Source organism: Pristis pectinata, chromosome 25 (assembly GCF_009764475.1).
Source record: "Pristis pectinata isolate sPriPec2 chromosome 25, sPriPec2.1.pri, whole genome shotgun sequence".
Classification (NCBI taxonomy): domain Eukaryota; kingdom Metazoa; phylum Chordata; class Chondrichthyes; order Rhinopristiformes; family Pristidae; genus Pristis; species Pristis pectinata.
The window spans coordinates 24,865,011-24,885,932 of record NC_067429.1 but is presented as its reverse complement, the minus strand read 5'-3'; the positions used below and the strand labels follow the sequence as shown (position 1 = coordinate 24,885,932).

The following is a 20,922-nucleotide window of genomic DNA, read 5'->3' as shown; positions in this document are numbered from 1 at the left end:
TAAGGGCAGAAGTGCTGTAAGTGCAATTCGCACAACCCAAACCTTGTGTTTCTTTATCTTGGTACTTATTTAAATTCAATGGATAAGCAATGAAATATAATTTAATGTTCTTACATGGTTGTAATTGACCAAAACTGGCCACACATTGGAGTTTGTCCATTTGAGTCTACATAAAAAAATAATCAAAAAAACTGCAGATGCTGGAAATGCTGAAAACATTCAACAGGTCAAGCAACATCCTTTTTAGTAACACGGTCTGTTAATTTATGTTGCATTTCTCTCTGGCAGTGAAAATTAAGCATTGTAAGTATGAAGTATCATTCCTTAACTTTTTTAATTGGTGGCGATTTTATAAATTCTCTCAATACCGTCTTTCCTTTCTGCACCTGATTTGACATTAAATTCATAACACTTCACTAAACAATCCACAAATGTGAGGGACATTGTAGTTTGTCCTGTTCACAAAGTTCCCAGATATCCTGTAAAGAGTGCTACTTGCCCCTCCAACACCCAAGTATTATGCAAGGCAGGTTTAATTAATGATTGGTCTCATTTGATAGGCTACAAAATTGTTTGGGACTACTTGTGCATAAACTCTTAAGACCATTTACATAAAGCACAGGCTGATGTATTTTGTACTCATTGCCATGCTTCTCTGTTGCAGGCAGTTTGCTGTTCTGATATGTTGCACTGCTGTCCTGAAAATACCACTTGTGATACAGCCCATTCACGTTGCATTGGTTTGACTACCGTACCCTGGGTGGAGAAAATCCCAGCGATCCAAACCGGGACTACCCTGGTAATTTGATGGTTAAGACTGTTGAATTCTGTGCTGTAACTTGAGTAATAAAAACTCTGTTTAGAAATGTATTAACTGATTTTCAAGCCTAAATCAGATTTTGTATTTTGGTCAAATGTATGGTGTAGAATTTAGAATTGTTTACATCTCCATTTATGTCTGTTCATTGTTCCAGATATTTTGAGATGAGACTCCAGATGCTGGAAATCTGGAGCAATACACAAAATGAGCTGCACCCCCTTTTTTTTCTCCTTACCCCCCCCCCCCCCCACCTTTTTATACTGACTATCTCCCCTCTTTCTTTCCAGTCCTGATGAAGCGTATTGACCCAAAATATCAACTGTCCATTTCCCTCCACAGATGCTGTCTGATCTGCTGAGTTCCTCCAGTGATTTGTGTGTTGCTCCAGATATTTTGAATTAGCTTAAGGACTTGTGCTTAATAATTTCATTGCTCCTGGAATTTGTTTGGAATTTTCTGACCAAATGAAGGTGACTCAAGTTATTTACCAGTTTTTAAAAAATACAGACAAGTGGATTATGGATGTTCAAGAACTGACCTGGCCTGAATTCCATCATCGCTCGACAAGACTTTCTACATAATTTACTACATAGTGTTTGGGAGAAATAAGATTGGGTGACAACATTTTGAGCATGTTTTGGTGCTAGTGTTGTCAGTTTAGCAACTCCAATAGGATGGCTTGATTAAGCCAGTTTATACATGCTCAAGAAACCAATTTTGTCCATGAGCAGTTGTGGACTGGTTAGTGAAAGTATTGTAGCATGTTTTTATTTTTGTTCCAAATATTCTTTCTAGAGTAATCAGTCATCTGGCATGAAAATTGTGCTTGTTGTTAGGGTAATCTGAATCCCTTGAGTTGTTATCAGAGATTTAATCTTGCAGATTAAATATTTGCTTCTGAAGATGCACAATAGGTTTCATGACCAAATAGATGCTTGGCTGAAAACTAACTGTAGACCATGACAGGCAAAATGCTTTAAAGAATGCAAAATGAGTGCTCATGTTGTCTCTGATTTCAGTGGGAAGAAGCAAAATCCATCCCCTTGGTGCAAGCAGGAACAGCGAATGCAGTGACTGAAAATGTGTGTCTGGATAACACTGAATGCCCGCCTGAGTACACTTGTATGCCGACTTCTAAAGGAGTCTATGGTTGCTGCCCACTTACTGCTGTAAGATTAGTTATTTTAATAGCTTCTTTCATGATATCCATCTAAATTGTGCACAAAATGATGGCCTTTTCACTAAACTGCTTGCACCGTAACTTGTTGCTACCAGTTTAATGCAACTAAAATGTAATGGGAAACTTAAATCCAGTAAATGCTTTCATAAAGGAATCTTAGATTCTTAATTTTTCATTAATTTACTCTAAACTTTTTTCTACTTGAATTATTACCTTTAATGTCAGAATGCTGTATATACTTAAATGCTGGCTTTAATTTTTTTTTCCTTTCTGTCAAGGCAACTATTTGCAAGGATTGGGAGCATTGCTGTCCAAAGGGATACGAGTGTGACCTAGTCAAGGATAAATGCAAAAAGACTGGAGTTGAAGAAGAGTTGCCATTGGTTTCTGGAGTAGGAAACTTGCGTACAGCTGAAAGTGAGCTTTGTGGGAACATGTCCTGCTCTGAGGGATATACCTGTTGTACCTCTAAGGAGTTTGGCTGGGGATGTGTCCCATGAAAGATGTAAGCCCTGAATGAAGCTACCTTTTTATGGACTGTATTTGAACTAGTTATGCTAATATAGCAGCTATACTTCATGACTAACTTTCCATGTATGTATATCGGTGCTGAGTGATTTATTTAAGTCAAAATGCTGGAAATTTGTAGGTCAGGAAGCATCTGAGGAGAGTTGACGTTTTGAGCCACTGATCTTTAATCAGAACTTGGGTGAAAAATTGGGAATGAAACCATGGTAAACTGCAGAGAAAGGGAGAAGAGGCAGAATGAACACAAGGAAGTGTTATGATAGGGTGGAGGCCAGGAGAGATTTAATGAGTATAAGTGGTGGTTGCGCTGGTTGAGGGTGGTAAAAGAATGTCTGGAGGAGATGTAAACAGGAGAGGAATGAAATATTAACTGGGTATTCCAGCACAGAACTTTTGCTCAACTGTCCCTTCCCACTATTTCAGCAGTTTAAAACCTGTCTTTTCTGGCTTTTTGCAGTTTGATTTTTGTTTTGAAAAAAGTAACTGATCTGAAACATCGTTCTCTGTTCACGTGATACCTGACTTGAATATTTCTAGCATTTCGTTTTAATTTCCAGGTTCTAGCATTCGCATTTTGCTTTTGAATTAAGTTTTTAGTTTTGTTTTTATCCTTTTTGTTATCATGTTTTTACTCTACTATTGTAAACTTGTATGTTTTAGATCCCCTTTTTGGGTTCAGTATATCCTCGTGATCCTTTTTTCCTTCTGATGACAATTGACTTGGCTAATATAGTAAATGCTGGAAAGCACTTATTTTTGTCTTTTTACAAGTGGAGCTTATTCTTCTATCCAAGGTAGGCATAAACTGCCTGGCAATGGAAGGCTTGAAACTGATCATTTAAGCTGCTTTCTTTTGCAGCCGGTGAACATGCACACTACCAGTTAGCAGATTCACTTGGTTCAGGACAATTGCTTTTCTGTAGTGATACAAAATGAAGAATACATCCTTAAGGATATTCTTCTGCTGTAATAGCATTTAACTTGACCAAAGCATCTTCTTTATCAAGAATACATAGGAACTATGGCAGAGAAATGGGTCGTTTGGCCTATCCAATCCTTGTTTATGCTCCACTTGAGTCTCCCATCTTTCCTTGTCTAAATTTTATCTTTTATTACAAAAACCTGACTGCCTAAGAGGCTCTTCATTTACTTTAATGCTGGAAATTTGGTTTGGTTTACTTATTCACCTATGAATCTGGACTACTCATCAAATCTTCTCACTTATTGAAGCTTAATCTAGAATATAGCAGGATGGACATTAAGCTTATGTACAAGAGTTCCAATGAGGAAATTCCATTAATATTTTCAATTGTACTCAGTAGCATCGATGTCTGGTTATGATCTAGTTGAATGTACTCCTATAACTTGCACTTTCCCCACAGTGGCTTGAAAATAACCACTGCACCCACCCTTCCCCACCTTCCCGAAGATGTTTTGGAAGAAAATCAAAAATTCTCCAAAATGCCACTTCGTTACACTAAGTTGAGTCTCATTCAGATGAATGAAAAGTACAATCTCCTATTTTTGGTCAGTTGCATTGTAGTGTATACAATGGCACTCTGCATCTTGAAGCAGAAATATTTGTTATTAGTGGTCTACAGAGAAACTCCAGAACAGACATTGCATGTAGACTATGAAAATTAAACATGTTCACCAATGAATCATTTAATGTTGAAGATTTGACTTGGTAAGGATGTGAGTTTTTTTTATATATAGATGTTCGGTTGGTCTTTCAACTCCTGGATTGTCACTAGTTATTACTGCAGTACTGTAAGCCTGTGGCCTTATTTGCCTTCAGTAAGGAACAGGAAAGCCGACACACTCCAGCATTCCACCACTGAGCTTAAATCCTCTTGTTTAAAGGGCAAAATATTAAAGCTGATGTGACTAATTGTGGTCACTGGCAGCAGAAGCTGAAATGCTTCCACCATATCCTTAGTCCAGAAGAATTTATCACATGATTGTCATTTTGAATCATTGAATACAGATTATAAAAACTGCTAAAAAAAACAAAGCCCACCAACTGAAATGTTGATTTGCCTCTTTTTTAGGTTTAAGGAACTGAGGAAATTAAGTTTGAACATTTTAACGGAGTAATGCTGCTATAATTTCTGGAGTTATCTCTTTTCCACCTTGGTTGTGAGTGGTTTGTTTGGCTGTGAAATGGGGAATACTGACTAAAACTTAAGATGAGGTAGTTCTATCATGTATACTGTGAATTGCTGAAGAATCTTTAAACCTTTAATGCAGCCCAAAATATTGTTTGCTTTGCGCCCAAAACAGATACCACTAGATATTATTTGTTAATTTTTCAGTTTAATAGTTTGAGGGGAAGAAAGGTTGTTTGTTTTTAATCATGCACTCTTCCCTGAAAATTATCTCCAACTCCATTCTGCTTACAGGCTGTATGCTGTGGTAATCACTGCTGTCCAAAAGGTTTCCAATGTGATAAGGCACGAAAAACCTGCCTCAAACCCATTGGTAAGTGGCTACGAGGTTGATCTGGCAAATATTTAGATTCTAGTTATTACAGCCATTCCAGTGTATTAAAATGACATGAGGTTAATCTGTTTCTGCAACAGTGAACATATTTTAAATTACCATTAATGCTGGATGAGTTCCAAGTTATGCTCTACCTTTGGATAATATCACTTCCCTTTCAAATTTACTGGCAAATATTGTATATTTTGAATCAAATCACCAGTGGCCCTTAGCCTGAGTAGTCATTCTGGGTGCAGTCTTCTGCAAGGAAGTTGCCTCCCAGCATTTATCAGAGTTGCTAAATGAAGCAAAGATAGTGCCGGAGTTAAGGATAATGGGAAGTGGGAACAAGGTGGGACCCCCATTGCAATGGATACTAATGGCTTGGCCTGTTTTCTTAATTACAATTCTAGATTGCTTATAAACACAAGCTCTAATTCTAGCACTGAATCTGTCAATAGAGCAACACCTTGTGTAATATTCACTGTGTCCACAGAAACTATTGCAAAACTGGCAATTCTGCATGTTAATCAAAGATGAGAATAAAATATTAGAAATAGTTGGCAGATCAGATAGCATCAGTGGGAGAGTGTTAACAGTTAACATTGGGTCAATTACCTTTTTTATTGGAATGTGTTTTAAGTTGTAGAGAAAAGGCAGGAGGGTCGAAGGAACACAAACAGATCTGTAATGCAGAGCAAGAAGAAATTGAATGACACTGTGGTGCTGTCTGAAGGGTGGTGAATAACAAAAGCGGTCTGGCCAGGGTGAAAAATGCTGTATTTTGGAGGATCTAGATACACCGGCTGAGAATGCCATTAGTCTATATTGATTAGTTACCCCACACTGGAGATGATTAATGCTCCAAATCCATAAATCTAGTACCTGGGAACCAGTTTAGGAACGTTCTTAAATTCGCACTTCAATTTCAAAGCATCTCATTCACATGTACCTTCCTCCAACTTGTCTACTGCATTCGATGCTCTTGATGTGGCCCTCCTCTACAAGTGCAGACTAGGTCACTGTTTTGCTTGGCATCTGTGCGGAGCTCCAGTTGCTAGCCATTTTAATCCCTCTCGTCTTTCCACACTGAACTGTCTGTCCTGTGACTGCCTCCATTACTATGGTGAGGCCAATACAAACTAGAGGAACAGTGTCTCCTATTCTGCCTGTGTAGTCTACAACCAGATGGCATGAACATTTGAATTCTCTAACTTCAAGTAACCTGCTGCCCCGTCCCCTTCTGATCTACCCAGGTCCTCTTGTACATGCACTTCTTTCCAACCCTTACCACCCCCCACCCACTTCCATTCCTCTTCCCCATCTGTCCATGCACCACATCCCTTTCTTATCAGATTCCATCATCTGTAATCCTTGGCTGCCTCCACTTATCACCTCTCAGCCTGTCACTATGCCCACCCTTCCTCTGACACCTGACTCCACCCAATCAACCCCTCATCACCTGGATCCACCTATCACTTCCCAGCTCTTGCCCCACCTCTACTCCTCACCTCTATACTGGCTATCTCCCTCTCTACTCTTTCAGACCCAAAACATTGACTGTCGATTTTCCGTCTAGAGATGTTGCCTGCGCTCCTGAGTTCTCCCAACAGTTTTTGTTGCTTAATTTCCAGCCATTAAATGCTTGTCCAGTTTTCATTTAATTTTTGACATCTGTGTACTTGAATCTCTTGTGAATTATGCTAAGGTTTGATTCACTGCTTTACGGCAGTTAAACAAGTTTATGGTCAGCTCATATGTGTGCTTAATGTGTTTTTCTCCTGCCTCAAGTCCAGAGACTGAAATGCTTGATAACCAGCATCACATATCAAATGATTTTATGGCTTCCTTCCTGTGCAAGGGAAGGGAAGGAAATTCTGCGTGATGTAATCAATTTGTGTGGTGCTGCTTAAACTTTGGGAATACTAGCTTTTTAAGCAGATGAAAAACTTGGAGCTCTCCTCCTTTGGGAAGAAGTTTAAAAAACTTTCATGAAAACAAAGTAGGAGTTTGCCATCAGCCCTGTTGCACCTTTCAGCACAACCCTGGCAGATTGCACATTTCAATATCCTGTTCCCATCTTCAATATGAAAAACAAAAATTATTTATCTGGTCCTTGAATGTATTTAATGACTTGCACCCCCCCCCCCCCCCCCCCCCCCCCCCCCCCCCCCCCCCCCCCCCCCCCCCCCCCCCCCCCACAGCCTTCTTGGATAGAGAAGTTGCATAGAATGCCAGATGGGGTTCAGGAAAAACTGCAGCAAGACATCCTTGCTCATGTACTGGGATCCTCCTGCAGTGAAGACCAAACACAACTATATGCCTCTTTTACTTGCTGCACCTGAATGCTTACTTTTGGTTACTGGTCTGCAAGGATACACCAGGCCTTGTAGCATCTTCCCTTTTTGTAATAAATCACCATTCAAATATCAAGACACAAAGAGTGAAGATGGTGGAATCTGGAGCAACGCAGGAAAGGCCGGAGGAACTCTATGGGCCAGGCAGCAGTTGTGGAGAGAAATGAACAGTCGACTTTTTGGGTTGAGACCCCTTGATCTGGACTGGAAGATAGAGCGGAGATAGCATATAAAAAAGGTGAAGGAAGGGGGTGGCAGATGATAGGTGGATACAAGGTGGTGGTGGAGACAATTACCCAGATTTGCTGCTACAACACGTGTCCTTCCTGGGTCTGTCTGCAGTCTTGTATTCTAGGGCCACTCTTTTTAATATTCTAGTCTGTTGATTATCAGGTCCTGAGGGTTTGTTAGCCTTCAGCCCATAATTTCCCTAGCATTGTTTTGGTTCCTCCCTCTCCATAGACCATTAGTTCCCTTAACACTTCTGGGAGGTTGTGTCCTCACTTATGAAAACAGATCAAAGTTGGTGCTTAATTATTCTGCCTGCCTTTGTTCCAATTATTTCCCCTGTTGCTGATTGTAGAGGACCTACATTTCTCTTCATTAACCATTTTCTCTTATTTATTGATGCTTTTATAGTTTGTTCTCTTTTCCCTGCAAGCTTTCTGTATTACCTCTTAATCTTTGTGTCCTTGGGCCTGCTGCATTTTTTAATCAATTTTATGTAATATCCCTAATTTTCTTAAGCCAGACAGAAAGGGATATTTGTTGCAATTCACATTTTTTTTTATTATCCATTGCCTGTCTACCATTAAACCATGTTTTTTAACTTCATTCAAGGGATGTGGGTTAGGGTTAGGCTGAGTCAGCATTTAGTTGCCTGTTGAGAAGGTGATAGTGAACTGTCTACTTGAACCATTGCAGTTCTTGAGGTGGGGTATACCCACAATGCTGTTAGGGAGAGAGTTCCATGATTTTTACCCTGTGACAATGAAGGAATGGCCAAGTCAGGGTGGTTCTGGAGTTGAGAGGTGAGTTGCAGGATTTCTAGTCCTGACCTGCTCTTGTTGCTACATTGTATGGCTATTCCAGTTCAGTTTCTGGTCATTGGAGTCCCAGGGTATTGATAATGAGGGATTTCATTGATGATAATGCCATTGAATGTCAGGGGGTGATGGCTGGATTTTCTTGTTGCATATTGTCATTGCCTGGCACTTGTATGCACTAATGCTACTTGCCACCTGTCAGCCCAGGCTGGGATATTGTCCAGGTCTTGCTTGGAATGTGGACTGTCATTATCTGAGATGTTGTGAATGGTACTGAATATTGTACTAAGCAGTGAACATCCCTACTTTTGACCTTACGATTGAAGAAAGGTCATTATCAAGCAGCTGAAGATGGTTGGCCTTGGACACTATGCGAAGGAACACCTTGCAGAAGTGTCCTGTGGTTGAGATGGTTGACCATCAGCTACCACAACCACCCTCCTTTGTACTTGGCATGTTTCCAACCAGTGGAGGGTTTCCCAGATTCCAATTGACTCCAGTTTAAACCAGAGCTGCTTGATGCCCATACTCAATCAAATGCTGCCTTGATGTCAGGGACAATTGCTCTCATTTGCTAAGTTCTCCAGTTTATCATGAACAGTTCTTCCCCCTGGAAGCCATCTTCTAGTAGTGTCCAAAGCAGAGTACCTGTTAGAGATGGGATAGCCACAGAATATTCCTGCACCACCTTTTTCTACTGCCTGGTGACCACTGATTCCCTACCTGCCTTGCAACCTCTATTGATGGTGTAACCACTTCATGTGATATCCATGCACATCTCAGTGTTGTGAATGCTTCAGTGAATCCATCTGCAGCTCCACCTCTATAATGCAATGTTAGCCCTTTTGTTAATTGGTTTCTGAGAGGGGGCTGGATTTTGATAAACTAGAGTATGATCATGGCCTATGGTAAGGATCAGTAACCAGAGATCATAACTTTGAAATCATTGGCAAAAGATTCAAGTTATTGGTATCTATAAAACTTAAATGAGAAGCCATTTGCATCATGATTTTTAAAGAGTGCTTGAGTTATGAATATAAAAATGGTTAAGTGGGATTGATTGTAGGGAATTTTGATTGCTCTTGTCAAAGACCAGTCTAACATCACTGCAAACAATTGCTTTCTGTTAAGTTCCTAATGATAAAGGAATCAGACTGCCTTGGTCCTTGTCTACAGCCAGCTATTTTTATTAATGAGTGATGAGCACTGATCCTTATTTTATAGGAAATAAATTTCATTGACTTCATTGGCTGGCTTAGCGAGAAATAACAATCCTGGTTACAATCCTGGTAACAATCTTTTTGGGCGAGAGCTATTCTAAGTTGGTGAATTAACTATCCTGTTTCAGTCATTTTCTTCCCCATGTTCTCAGTCATGATTTCCAGAATATATTGATGGTGATTGAGCCTTCACCCTCTCTGCCAGCACCGCCGATCGCAGTTGTTTCTCCCCTATCACAGCTATTTTCTTTTGTTTTCTGCATCCCTTCACTACAGCTCAAACCATGCTTGATTTCAAATTTTTCATCCTAGCTTTGACGAAAGGTCATTGACCTGAAACGTGATTCCCCTTCCACAGATGTTGCCTGATCTATTTCCAGCATTTTAATTTTATTTCAGACTTCCAGTATCCATTTTTTGCTTTCCAATTACTGAAACAAGATTTGTTGTTTACAGATGAAAATGTAAAGGCAATTATCTGTCCTGATAAAACATCCGAGTGTCCAAGTGGCTCCACGTGTTGCTTACTTGCGGATGAAAGATGGGGATGCTGCCCTTTGGAAAAGGTATTGTTTGGGTTTACTAGAAACCTTTAAACTTCTAATATTTGATTTCTGAATGGATTACTGAACATAATTAAATGTATGGGCCAAGTGTTCTAATAATGATGGCAGCATACTAGAGATCCACAACTTGAAAGTTCAGATCCCATGATGTGAACTATGAAAATTTATCAATTTGTGGACTAGCCACTGCAAAATTTCAATGTCATTTGAGGACAAATTGCAAGATAAAAACTTGTGAATCCCATGATCTGATGGGGGTATTTTCAGGTACACGAATAGTTACCCTTGCGGAATATAGAGTATGTTCACTATTGAAAATGGATTTATTTAGCGGCTTCCTTTTGCTTTGACAAATATTTTGTCCGTATGGATGATTTGAATATGCTCCTGTACTATCTTTTACTTGTGTAGGCTGTATGTTGTGAGGACCACCTGCATTGCTGTCCTTCAAATACCAGATGTGACCTGAAGCAGTCCAGGTGTTTGTCTGAGTATGGAGTGATGGCAATGTGGAAAAAATTTCCAGCCCACAGACGATTTGCCGTGAAGAACACTGAAGGTATTTTTTAAAATCCTATTTACCGTTACCTCACACCCTAAATTATAGTAATTTAATCTGCATGGATTTCTTTACTAATTTGAGGGTTCTAATACTGTGTGATCAGTGAGGAAATTAAATAATATTTCAATTTCAACCTGAAGTCATCACAAGACATGACTTCATTTTTTTTTGGGGCAAAACCCTCTGGGATGCGGTGGCTTACTGTTCCATTTCCATTAAGAACTATTTTCCTGCTAATGCAGTTGCAGATGCTATACCTTCCCTAATATTCAGAGCATCAAATATACTTCCCTGATATAGCAGTATTTTATTTGTTTTACCAATGTAGTTTACTGCTCACGATGTGGTTAACTTTACATAGGAGAAACCAAACATAGTGGGTGACCACTTTGCAGAACACCATCTGTAAGGAGTTTGTATGTTCTCTGTGTCTGTGTGGGTTTCCTCCGGGTGCTCTGGTTTCCTCCCACATTCCAAGGACATACAGGTTAGGAAGTTGTGGGCATGCTATGTTGGTGCCGGAAACGTGGCAACACTTGCGGGCTGCCCCCAGATCACTACGTAAAAAGATGTATTTCACCTTTGTTTCGATGTACATGTGACTAATAAAAATATCTTAAGTGTGGTGCTGAGCTTCCAGTTGCTTGTTACTCCAGTCTGATTTCTATACTGTTTCAGCAAAGCTCAGTACAAACCTGGAGTCCTATCTTCCTACTGAGCATATTATAGCCTTTCAGATTACACCAGATAGATGGCTCCTCCCCACTCTCACCCACCCCCATTCATTTGCTCTCCTAATTTGGGTGAGTTTCCTTCTCCATTTATAGCCTTTCCAGGTGTTGTTCATTAATCCCTATATATCACTTAGTACTTTTACCATTGTCCTTCAACTTGAAACACCAATTCTTTCATTCAAATCTCCTGGCCTTCACTTTAATGATTAGAAGAGTAAGATAAAAGAATATCTATGATTGATAGTTTCTTTTTTCAATGGAACGAGATTTGAGGAGAGTATGGTACAGTTCCTCCCTCAAGGCAAAGGATGAAATTCTCCACTGCCTTCAAATGTGCCTTTTGTTGATTTGTGGTGGGGAGGGAGGAAGGAGGTACTTAAAGATCAGGTCCAGCTTCACCAGAGAGGTCTGGTATTCTGCATGGTGGTAAGGGCAGATAAAGACTTGTTGACCAGCAAGTGATCCTATTATAAATCTTGGACTACCTGAAGTAGGCATTTCAAAGCATTAGAATAATACCAGCAATGCCATCTCTGCAAAATTCTCCCAATTCTCTGGAAAGAAAAGCAAACAGAGGTCAGTATTTTCTCTGAAGCTAACATCCCCGAGGTATTGAAGCCAGAGTTGCACTCATTCGGCTGTGTAGGGCATGCCATGTTCACGTGCTTGATGGCAGAATCTCCAAATGGATTGAGCTCTGAATGGGAAGAGATTACCAGACTGACAGCAAAAGATTGGGCTTTGCAGAAGGAGAACACCACCTTGCAAACTACCCATCTACCCAGCCATCAGACACCACTTGCCCCATCTGTGGAAGAGTCTGTGGTTCCCACATTGGCCTCATTAGCTACCTTGGAACCCACACAGCTGGAAGTGGGAGCAAGTCATCCTCTATGACAAGGAGAATTTAAATGGCCTTGGTAACTCCAAGGTAGGCAAATGAAGTTGAAAGGAGATCACGAGTGATCAAACAGCAAGAGAGGTCTCCGCTGAATGGCTGAATCTTTTTACTATATTCAGGAACTTGATATCGCGGTATATTTGAATTGGTTCCCAACATTTATAACTTGTACTGTTATCTAGTCCTTTCCTACCTGCTTAAGAAATAGGCACAAAATATCCATCCTCTTTGGCTGATGTTAACCCTTCACTGTTTTGAAGTTTTGTTTGACTGAATCTGATTTTCCAATTATAAAACACTTCAGTCCTCACTCTTATAACTAGGTTTAGTTATTCATTAAAGTGAGAGATGACAATCTTACTTTCAGACTTCCTAACAAAGAAACTGTACCAGATTCATGGTACAGGAAAGAAATGTTTGAATTTGCTGATGTTTTGGTTTGTTGTAAATTCAATTTTGCCTTTAGAATAAAATTATTTATGACCCCCTTGTCTTCCTTCTTTCCTGATTATTGTTTAACTCCCCTACATATGGTTTCACTAGTTTTGTTCAACTAGTTGTTAACTTTGTTTTATTTTCTTTGCAGTTCATAAAGTGCAGTGCAACGAGACTGCATTCTGCCCTGGTAATTACACCTGCTGCAAGCTTGCCTCGGGAGAGTTTGGATGTTGTCCTCTTGCAAATGTAAGATTATTTATACACTTGCAATGAGGTGCTTCATTTTTCAGCCCATCTGAGGATTGCATCTGCAATGTAGGGAAGCTTCTGACAATAGGTTGTAAGTATTGAACAACCGAGTCATGCAGACTGAAGACTGGTTCCCTGCTGGTTTATGTTGAGTTACTAGTTCTGTATTAGGAATCTGAAGAATGTGGTACCACGCTTCAGTTGCGTTTGGGAGAGGGAAAAGAGTAATTTCATTCTTGCATTCAATTGAAAATACTTGCATGTGGTTGTTGGGTGAGGTCAGGCTTGAGCTTTGCAACCATCAGGGCTCGGCGAATAAGTGGCAGAACAGGTAGAACTGTAGTCCACAAAGGTACAGCCTTCAAGAAGATGAGTGGGAAATTCATTTGGGTAGAAACAAAATAACTTCATGCCACTGCCCCAAATGCAAGATTTCATTATTCATTAGTTTCATGTTACCATTCCTGCACACAAACTGGCCATTCAGTACAAGTCCACACAAAGCATCTTCTACTTTTCAACTAACTGCATACTTGTGCCCCATGTGTATTTGGTTTTCCCCTGAATGCATATTACTCTCTCAATTCTAATCACTAGGTAAAGAGACTTTTAAATTCTCTTTGGCATTGATTAGTGCCTGCCATATTTTAATGGGCTCTAGATTTTGCTTGTGTAGAAATATCGTTATTTAACTCTTTTCTTTACCCTTCACTACTAGAAAAGATCTCTTCTAGAGAAGTACCCTGTTTTGTATGACCTTTCCTGTGAGAGGTAACCCCCTCAATTCTGGTGAATCATTCTTGTAAATCTGCCTTGCATCTTCCCCAGTGTTTCCATAACGTGGAGACCAGAACTGTTAAATGTGATTGAATCAATTTTGTACAAATTCAATAGACCCTCGCTGCCTTAGTGTAAGAAATCAGCTGTGTGCCAATTACATGCCCATTCTTCAAGTTCATTAATATCATCGTGCATCTTATAGGAGCATCAATTACATGCCCCAACTTGGTGGCATCCATAAATATTGAAAAATGAATACTACCTATTATGTAAATAATCCCAATGTGGGTCACCACTATCCATTAGATAATCTGAATAACTTTCTAAATTGTCCTGTAATGCCACCTTCTCCCCCTGGTCTTGAACCAATTATGGAGGCATGAATATGTTCATTTCTTGCAGATGAATAAAAGCAGTTCTGCTGTATTTGTATATGAATATATGACAAGCAATTGATTATCTTGCCCTGGATTTTACAGCCAATAGTGAAATGATGGACTTCGAAGGAAGCCTCCCTCAAAGATTTGGGGGTCTCTGGGGCTTCTCCCTTTTCTGGTACTGATTGCTGTCAGGTGCATATTTTGATGAATCTTTTGGATCCGACATCAGTGAAGTGAACAAGTCAACTGAATGGCCAATTGCAATGAAGAAATCTTGGGCAGCAACCAAGGAAAGAAAAGCAGTTGAATATTTAGAAAGCAAATTCATGCGTATACAAAGAGAAGCTAAAGTCAATTAAAAGCAGCAACTTTGGCATTTGTGTTCAACTGCAAATATAACTATTTTAGAAACTGCCTAGTTTTGCCTTCTGATGGGAAACATTAATAGTTTTATCTTTGTAACCCAAAATCTGGATCAATTAGTGGCCTGTGTCATATGAACTTTGAGACTTCTTAATACTACTTTCAAACACTGAAGGAAAACCTCATGGTACAAATATAATCCATAGATGGATGGCATTTATCAATGGTGTTCACTCCTGGGCCTGTTAATAAAACAGTGCTCACCTCTGCATGGATCCCTCTTCTGTTTGGTTTTGTCCAGAAAAATAATCAGAAATATAAATGTAAGACAAGGATTGTAATGATTTAAAACAAAATGTACAGAAGATATTTTTTGCAGAACTGTTTAGTTACAAATGAGCTTTATTTTCTCTCATCAGGCAGTTTGCTGTAGTGATCATGTACACTGTTGTCCAGAAGGCTACTCTTGTACTGATACTGGAAGTTGTTACAAGAAGGACGTTTCTATCCCTTGGACGACCAAAACCGTTGTGGAAGACACTGTGACTGATGTCAAGTGTGATGATACTGTGAGCTGTCCTAATGATCATACCTGCTGCAAGAATCCTATGGGGCAATGGGGATGCTGCCCTATGCCAATGGTTAGTTTTAAAAACGAGTCTTTAACTGAATTGTGTGAACATTGAAAATTTTATGTTATGGAGATTTCTATATCAAACTAGTTTAAGGAAACTTTAAGTATTGGTGTGTCCCACATGAAATGGGATGCAAATGTGGGTTGTTTGCAGCACAAGTGGCTGGGTCAGACTACTAGTCTCATTAGAAGACACGTGTCTAACAACTTTATCTGGATTCTGGCTGCTTTAGAGTAATAGGATCTAGTAGTTACCCGAAAGGACTGGAGTTCAGGTACTATTGAGTCTACCATTTTCTGAGAATGTACTATGCTTGCGTGGGTTGGGGGTTATTCCTCTAACATCTGCACAGCACTTACTGGGTTGTGGCAGGTAGGGAGGTGTAGTCAACTTCAACGTGAAGATGAGCTAAACTGAAGTTGTTAGTTACCTTGAGCCAATTCCACTGAACACAAGGGCAATGGGTGAATTTGGACGTGAATTAAAAAGCATTCTGTTAGCCAATTTGAAATTCAAGCCCTTTAATCAGTGTTTAATTCTGTCAACCATCTTTTTTTAATTGAAAATCCAAACATACGGTAACATTCTGATAAACCAGCAACTTGGAGACTTTGTCTGACTGGCAAATTTTCTGGACTATTGAATATTACTTCTATCAATACACCAACACTTTGAATTCACTATTTAAGACATTACACAGTAGAACACATTTTCCACTGCACTCAGCGAGTTCAAAGGGAGAGTGGGAAATGAAACTGGGGGAGCCAGGGTGCTATTCCATCAGTATATCCAAACAGTAGAATAATGTATTACTGGAAGTTTTACTGTATATAACTATTATCATTTATTAAGTTTCTCAATTGCTAGCTTTTTTCAAATGAGAATTTTTGTCCTGGATTATTGCCTCAAATGCATCAGTTTTGCACACATCCAGATAACTCCAACTCAGTCATGCTTAGTCAGCAATTGAAATGAGTGTTAAATGTTCAAGCTTGGCACCTTCTGAAGTGGGAAGCAGTCTTTAGTTTTTAAGGAGATAACTTTTACACCCATAAGTGTTGTCAGAGTTGTTTGTAGTTTTAATACCAAAATTTCCAGTATTTGGAGTATTTTGTCTTTGAATCGGCAACGTGATAATGGTAATCAAATGATGTCAAAGAACAGTGTATAGCAGATGGATCCTGATTTTGGGTGCTGTCTGTATTGGAGTTTACACATTCTTTGAGTGTATTTCCCCAGGAGTTGCATTTTTCTTTAAAAGTACAAAGACTTGCTGGTGTATTAATCTGCTACTGTAAATTACTCCCTGGAGTGGCAAAAGAATGAAAGAGGAGATGTTTAGGGCTATATTTTCTTACACATGGAAATGAGGGGAATGGGACTGAGTTTCTTTACTGGGAATCAACATGGACCTAATGACAGGATGGCTTCCTCCTTTGTAATAAGAAACCTGTGCCATTCCCCAGTGCTAAAGTTAACATGATGGTCCCTTTTACAAAAAAAAATGATTGAACATTGACTGAAATATTAAGTGCTGTAGCTACTTCTGAGGTTAGTTTTCACAGATCAAACTTGCCCTCAATTCCATTGACTTTTCTGAACAATAAAATTAGTATAATTGCATGTTATTAAGAACTAGTTAATGAGAATGAAGCCACTGCATCTACCATCAGTAGTAACGCCCTTAAATTTTCAACATCTTTGTACAGGGGTATGGTGGTGTGATATTCTTGAGGTTGGCCCTCAAATGCTTTGCTAGCAGTCACTGCAGTGAGTATGTAAAAAGCTGGTGGAAGAGATATGAAGCTCAATCAATTTACCATTTTCAAATAACTCTAATCTTGTATTTAAATTGAATGTGACCAATTTATAATGCATCTTGGTATATAGGTTGAAACTGTCTAGTCTGGTATCCTTGGGGCCTGACAGTGCCAGACCACAGAAATTACCTCCGACTATCTTCCTCTGAACTAGAGAACTGTTTTTAAGTATAGATATTCCCCCTGATTACATAAGGGATCAGAGAACTGTAAGTAATCTGAAGTTTCTAAATCAGAAATGTTGTCAACTGAGATTGCTGCTAGTAGGTTAATTAGCTACAGATTAGTGTAGATCTTGATCTTAGATCTCAGTTAAATTAGTACAGATCTGTATATAGATTTAAAACAAGCTGGACCATGGGATTTTCTGGGCCACAGAATGCTGAACTAGCGAGTTTCAACCTGTATTACTGTCAGGGGAAGTGGACAAAAAAGCCTGCAGCTAAAATTATGAACTGAGGTAGTCGTGATGCCCTCCCACTATCCTCATCTCAAGACTAAGATGATTTTCACGGTTAATGTACACTCATCTGCTGGACACAGTTCTCTTGGCAATCACATCTTAATTTGATGATTTAACTTGGCTGCAACAGGCAGTTTACTGTGGAGATCTTGTACACTGCTGTCTCAGTGGCTCCAAGTGTAATCTTCAGGCAGGAATCTGAAAACATGGGTGCTTCTATTTCCATGGTCCTAAAGTAATGAGTGTAAATAAAATTGAAAGCAGCATGTCTTAATTGTAGTGATGGTACTACAATTTGCATAGCAGGGCAGACATTGCAGAAATGCCAATGGGAGCTGGTGCTGCTGTCATTTGCCTTGGATTGGCGGAACACTTGGTAACTTTTTTGGTTCCCTTTTATAATGCACAATCAATTAGCCATCTGATTATCCACAGTAGGAGCCAGTAGTTGACATCCTTTTGGCTCTGAACTGGTCTTCATTTTCTCTTTGCCAAATGGTCGTCAAGAAGTCTGCAAATGAAAAATGTCCTAGGCAACCTGACTAATGTTATATGATAAAAACTTCTAGCTGCCCAACAAGCATGACATGTAAGTTGAGCTGTGGGATGTGGACAGACTGTCTGCTTCCATAGGTAATTAAAGATTTAATTAAGCTTCCCTTCAAATGTCGATGCTTGCACTTCAGTCACTTCCTCCTTTTGCACATAGATTGTAGAATCACTACTTCCACTCTGGGTTTAAAATTTGACCATTTGAAAGTCTTGTTTCAAATAATGCCCCTGACAGTGCAGCACTCCTGTACTGCACCAAGTTGTTTCTACTGAGACAAATGTTTGTTTTGGAGTGTGGCTTGAATCCCAGACCTACTCAATCATGAGATTAAGTGTTGAGCCGTGAGTGACACTTGAGATTTAAAACCTCAATGTGGAGAGCAACTGAGAGAAACTAATGCAGAGAATTGAGATGCAGTATGTTTTGTAACAATTATTTGATGTTGAGGTCATTGCATCTTTTTTTTAGAAGTATTAAGTGCATTTTAATGACATTTGGTTTTGAGAGCCAGGTCATTCAATTTATTGCACAGCATGCTAAAATTTCTGTGCTGCATGTCTTGTTTCATGTGGGCAATAAATGTGAGGATCAAAACAGGATAATAGACTGTTACAGCAAAGCTGCTTAACCAACCTTATTTTAGGATGAATTGATATGGATTATGACTTGGGTTTTGAGATATAGCAGTATTTTCTTTTCTCTATGTCAGGGAGTTTGCTGTGACGATAACGTTCATTGCTGCCCCAATGGTTACACATGTGATGTTCAAGCACAGCTCTGTCACAAAGGCAGTATTTCTATTCCTCTATTAACAAAGATGCCAAGTATTGTGAAAGGTGAAGCTTTAGATGTCCAGTGTGATGAAACTGTAAAGTGTCAATCAGGCTCCACTTGCTGCAAGATAGCCTCGGGATCATGGGCCTGCTGTCCCCTTCAACAGGTTAGTTGGTATTGCTTGGTTATTTGTTTTTGTTGAGTCATCTGAGTGAATGTTTGTGTATTCATTCCTGTCATAGTGCTATGGTGGCTCACATACGGCTGGTGCATTTTGTTTTGTATGCATGCCCATAGTCTTTTCTGCATTTGTTCCCTTTTGTAACAGAATAAAGCTGCTTCAAACTTCAGAGTCAACTCTTAACTGTGGGAAGGAAAGAGGTGGGCATATCTGTTCTTGTGTAATAAGCAAGTATCTTTGGATGAGGGATAATTATTGCTGAGTTTGCATACCATTCATAGAATGCAGAAAATTTGCAACACAGGCTGTTCCATGCTGATCAAAGCCACCCTGCCTAATTCCATCTTGCATTTAGTCCACAGCCCTGGAAGTCTCAGATCCTTAAGTACACATCCAAATACTTATAAAATGTTAAGTTTCCTGTTTCCACCAGACTCCTGACACACACAAGGGAAAGATTCTTTTCCCCTGATCTTCCTGTAAAGAACATTAAATGGCAGGCCTGTCAAGCTGAACACTTTAAAATTTTCAGGTACTTAATGTCCTGCTTGTTTCCTTCATACTTTTTATAAAGTGAATAAAAGTCAAGAGAACCTTGAAAAGGTTGGGCAGATGTTACAGGAAATAATTTCATTTGACTATGCAAAGTAATGAACCTAGCTCAGTTTTTATTTTGTATACGCAAGTGTTATATTGGAAGTGCTAAACTTGATTAGAATTCAGGGTGAAATGGAGATGTTGGCTTGGAATGCCACAAGGTACAGTTCCACCTGTAAATATTAATGGTCTTGCAGGATAATGAAATGCTATAAACAGAATAAATGGGTGGGTGTGGGAAGTAACAGGTTTGACTTGTGGTTCTCACTTTATGCTTTTCAAAACATAGATTAGTAATTTTAGTCATCTTAAAAATCCACAAACCTCTCATTCCATTGAGAATAATACTCATCTCTCAGCATCTGTCATAAGTTTTCAGCTGGTTGGATTTGTGGATGTGGATTTTTCCAGCATCTGTAGTCTCTTGTCTCCATGACTGGATTTATGGCCTGTCCCAGTCCATAAGAACATTAATAGGAGCAGGATTGGGCCATTCATCCCCTCAAATGTGCTCCACTGTTTAGTAGGATCATGGCTCATTTGGCTTTCCACAAGTCTATTTTCCTATTCTTTACCCTTAACAAGATCCCCTTGTTAGAAGTCTATTTGTATCTGCTTTGAATATTGGCTCTGCCCCCACAACTCTGACAAGGAGTTCTAAAGTCTCTCAACCCTTGGGGAAGGATCTGTCTTAAATGGGTGCCCCTATTCTGAGACCATGCCCTCTCATTCTGGATTGTTCTATGAGAGGAAATGTCCTCTAAGCACTTAGCCTGTCTAGTCTAAGAATCTTGTGGTTTGATCAGATTGCCTCATTCTTCAGAACTCCAATGAGTACCAACCTGTCTAACCTTTCCTTGCAGGATAATCTCTGCCTGCTAGTGTCATCCCAGTGGTCTTTGAACAGTCCCCAATGAAATGTCCTTAAATAGGAACAGGAAAATTGTTTGCAGTATTCCAGATGTTTTGTACAGTTGCAGTAAGCCTTCCCTACTGCTCCAACCCTCTTGAAATGAAGGCAAACATTCCATTGGTCTTCCCTATTACCTTCTGCACTTGTTTCAGCTTTGCTCATGTGCAAGGACTCCCAAATTCTTTCTTGCTGCAGCTTTCTGTAGTTTTTCTCCAGTTCATTATTTTTCTTCCAGAATGAACGACTTTACATTTTTCCACATTACACTTGCCAACTTTCACCCACTCATTTGCAAATTTGTTATTTCAAAGAATGAAATATTAAACATGCAAAATAGGAAATGTAGAATGTGTGGAAGGGACCAATGCTGTAGTTGTGTAA

The 20,922-nt window shown here is 39.5% G+C and overlaps 1 protein-coding gene across 1 annotated transcript in view; it reads left to right on the top strand.

Moving 5' to 3' along the window:
• Nucleotides 1-20,922, top strand: part of grnb (granulin b) — a 52,240-nt gene that overhangs the window by 23,869 nt on the left and 7,449 nt on the right. The window contains exons 4-12 of the mRNA XM_052038403.1: nt 665-799; nt 1,840-1,989; nt 2,279-2,497; nt 4,931-5,009; nt 10,089-10,198; nt 10,610-10,757; nt 12,982-13,079; nt 15,025-15,246; nt 18,786-19,016. Coding sequence (XP_051894363.1) covers nt 665-799; nt 1,840-1,989; nt 2,279-2,497; nt 4,931-5,009; nt 10,089-10,198; nt 10,610-10,757; nt 12,982-13,079; nt 15,025-15,246; nt 18,786-19,016 — 1,392 coding nt within the window. The remainder of the gene's footprint in view (nt 1-664; nt 800-1,839; nt 1,990-2,278; nt 2,498-4,930; nt 5,010-10,088; nt 10,199-10,609; nt 10,758-12,981; nt 13,080-15,024; nt 15,247-18,785; nt 19,017-20,922) is intronic.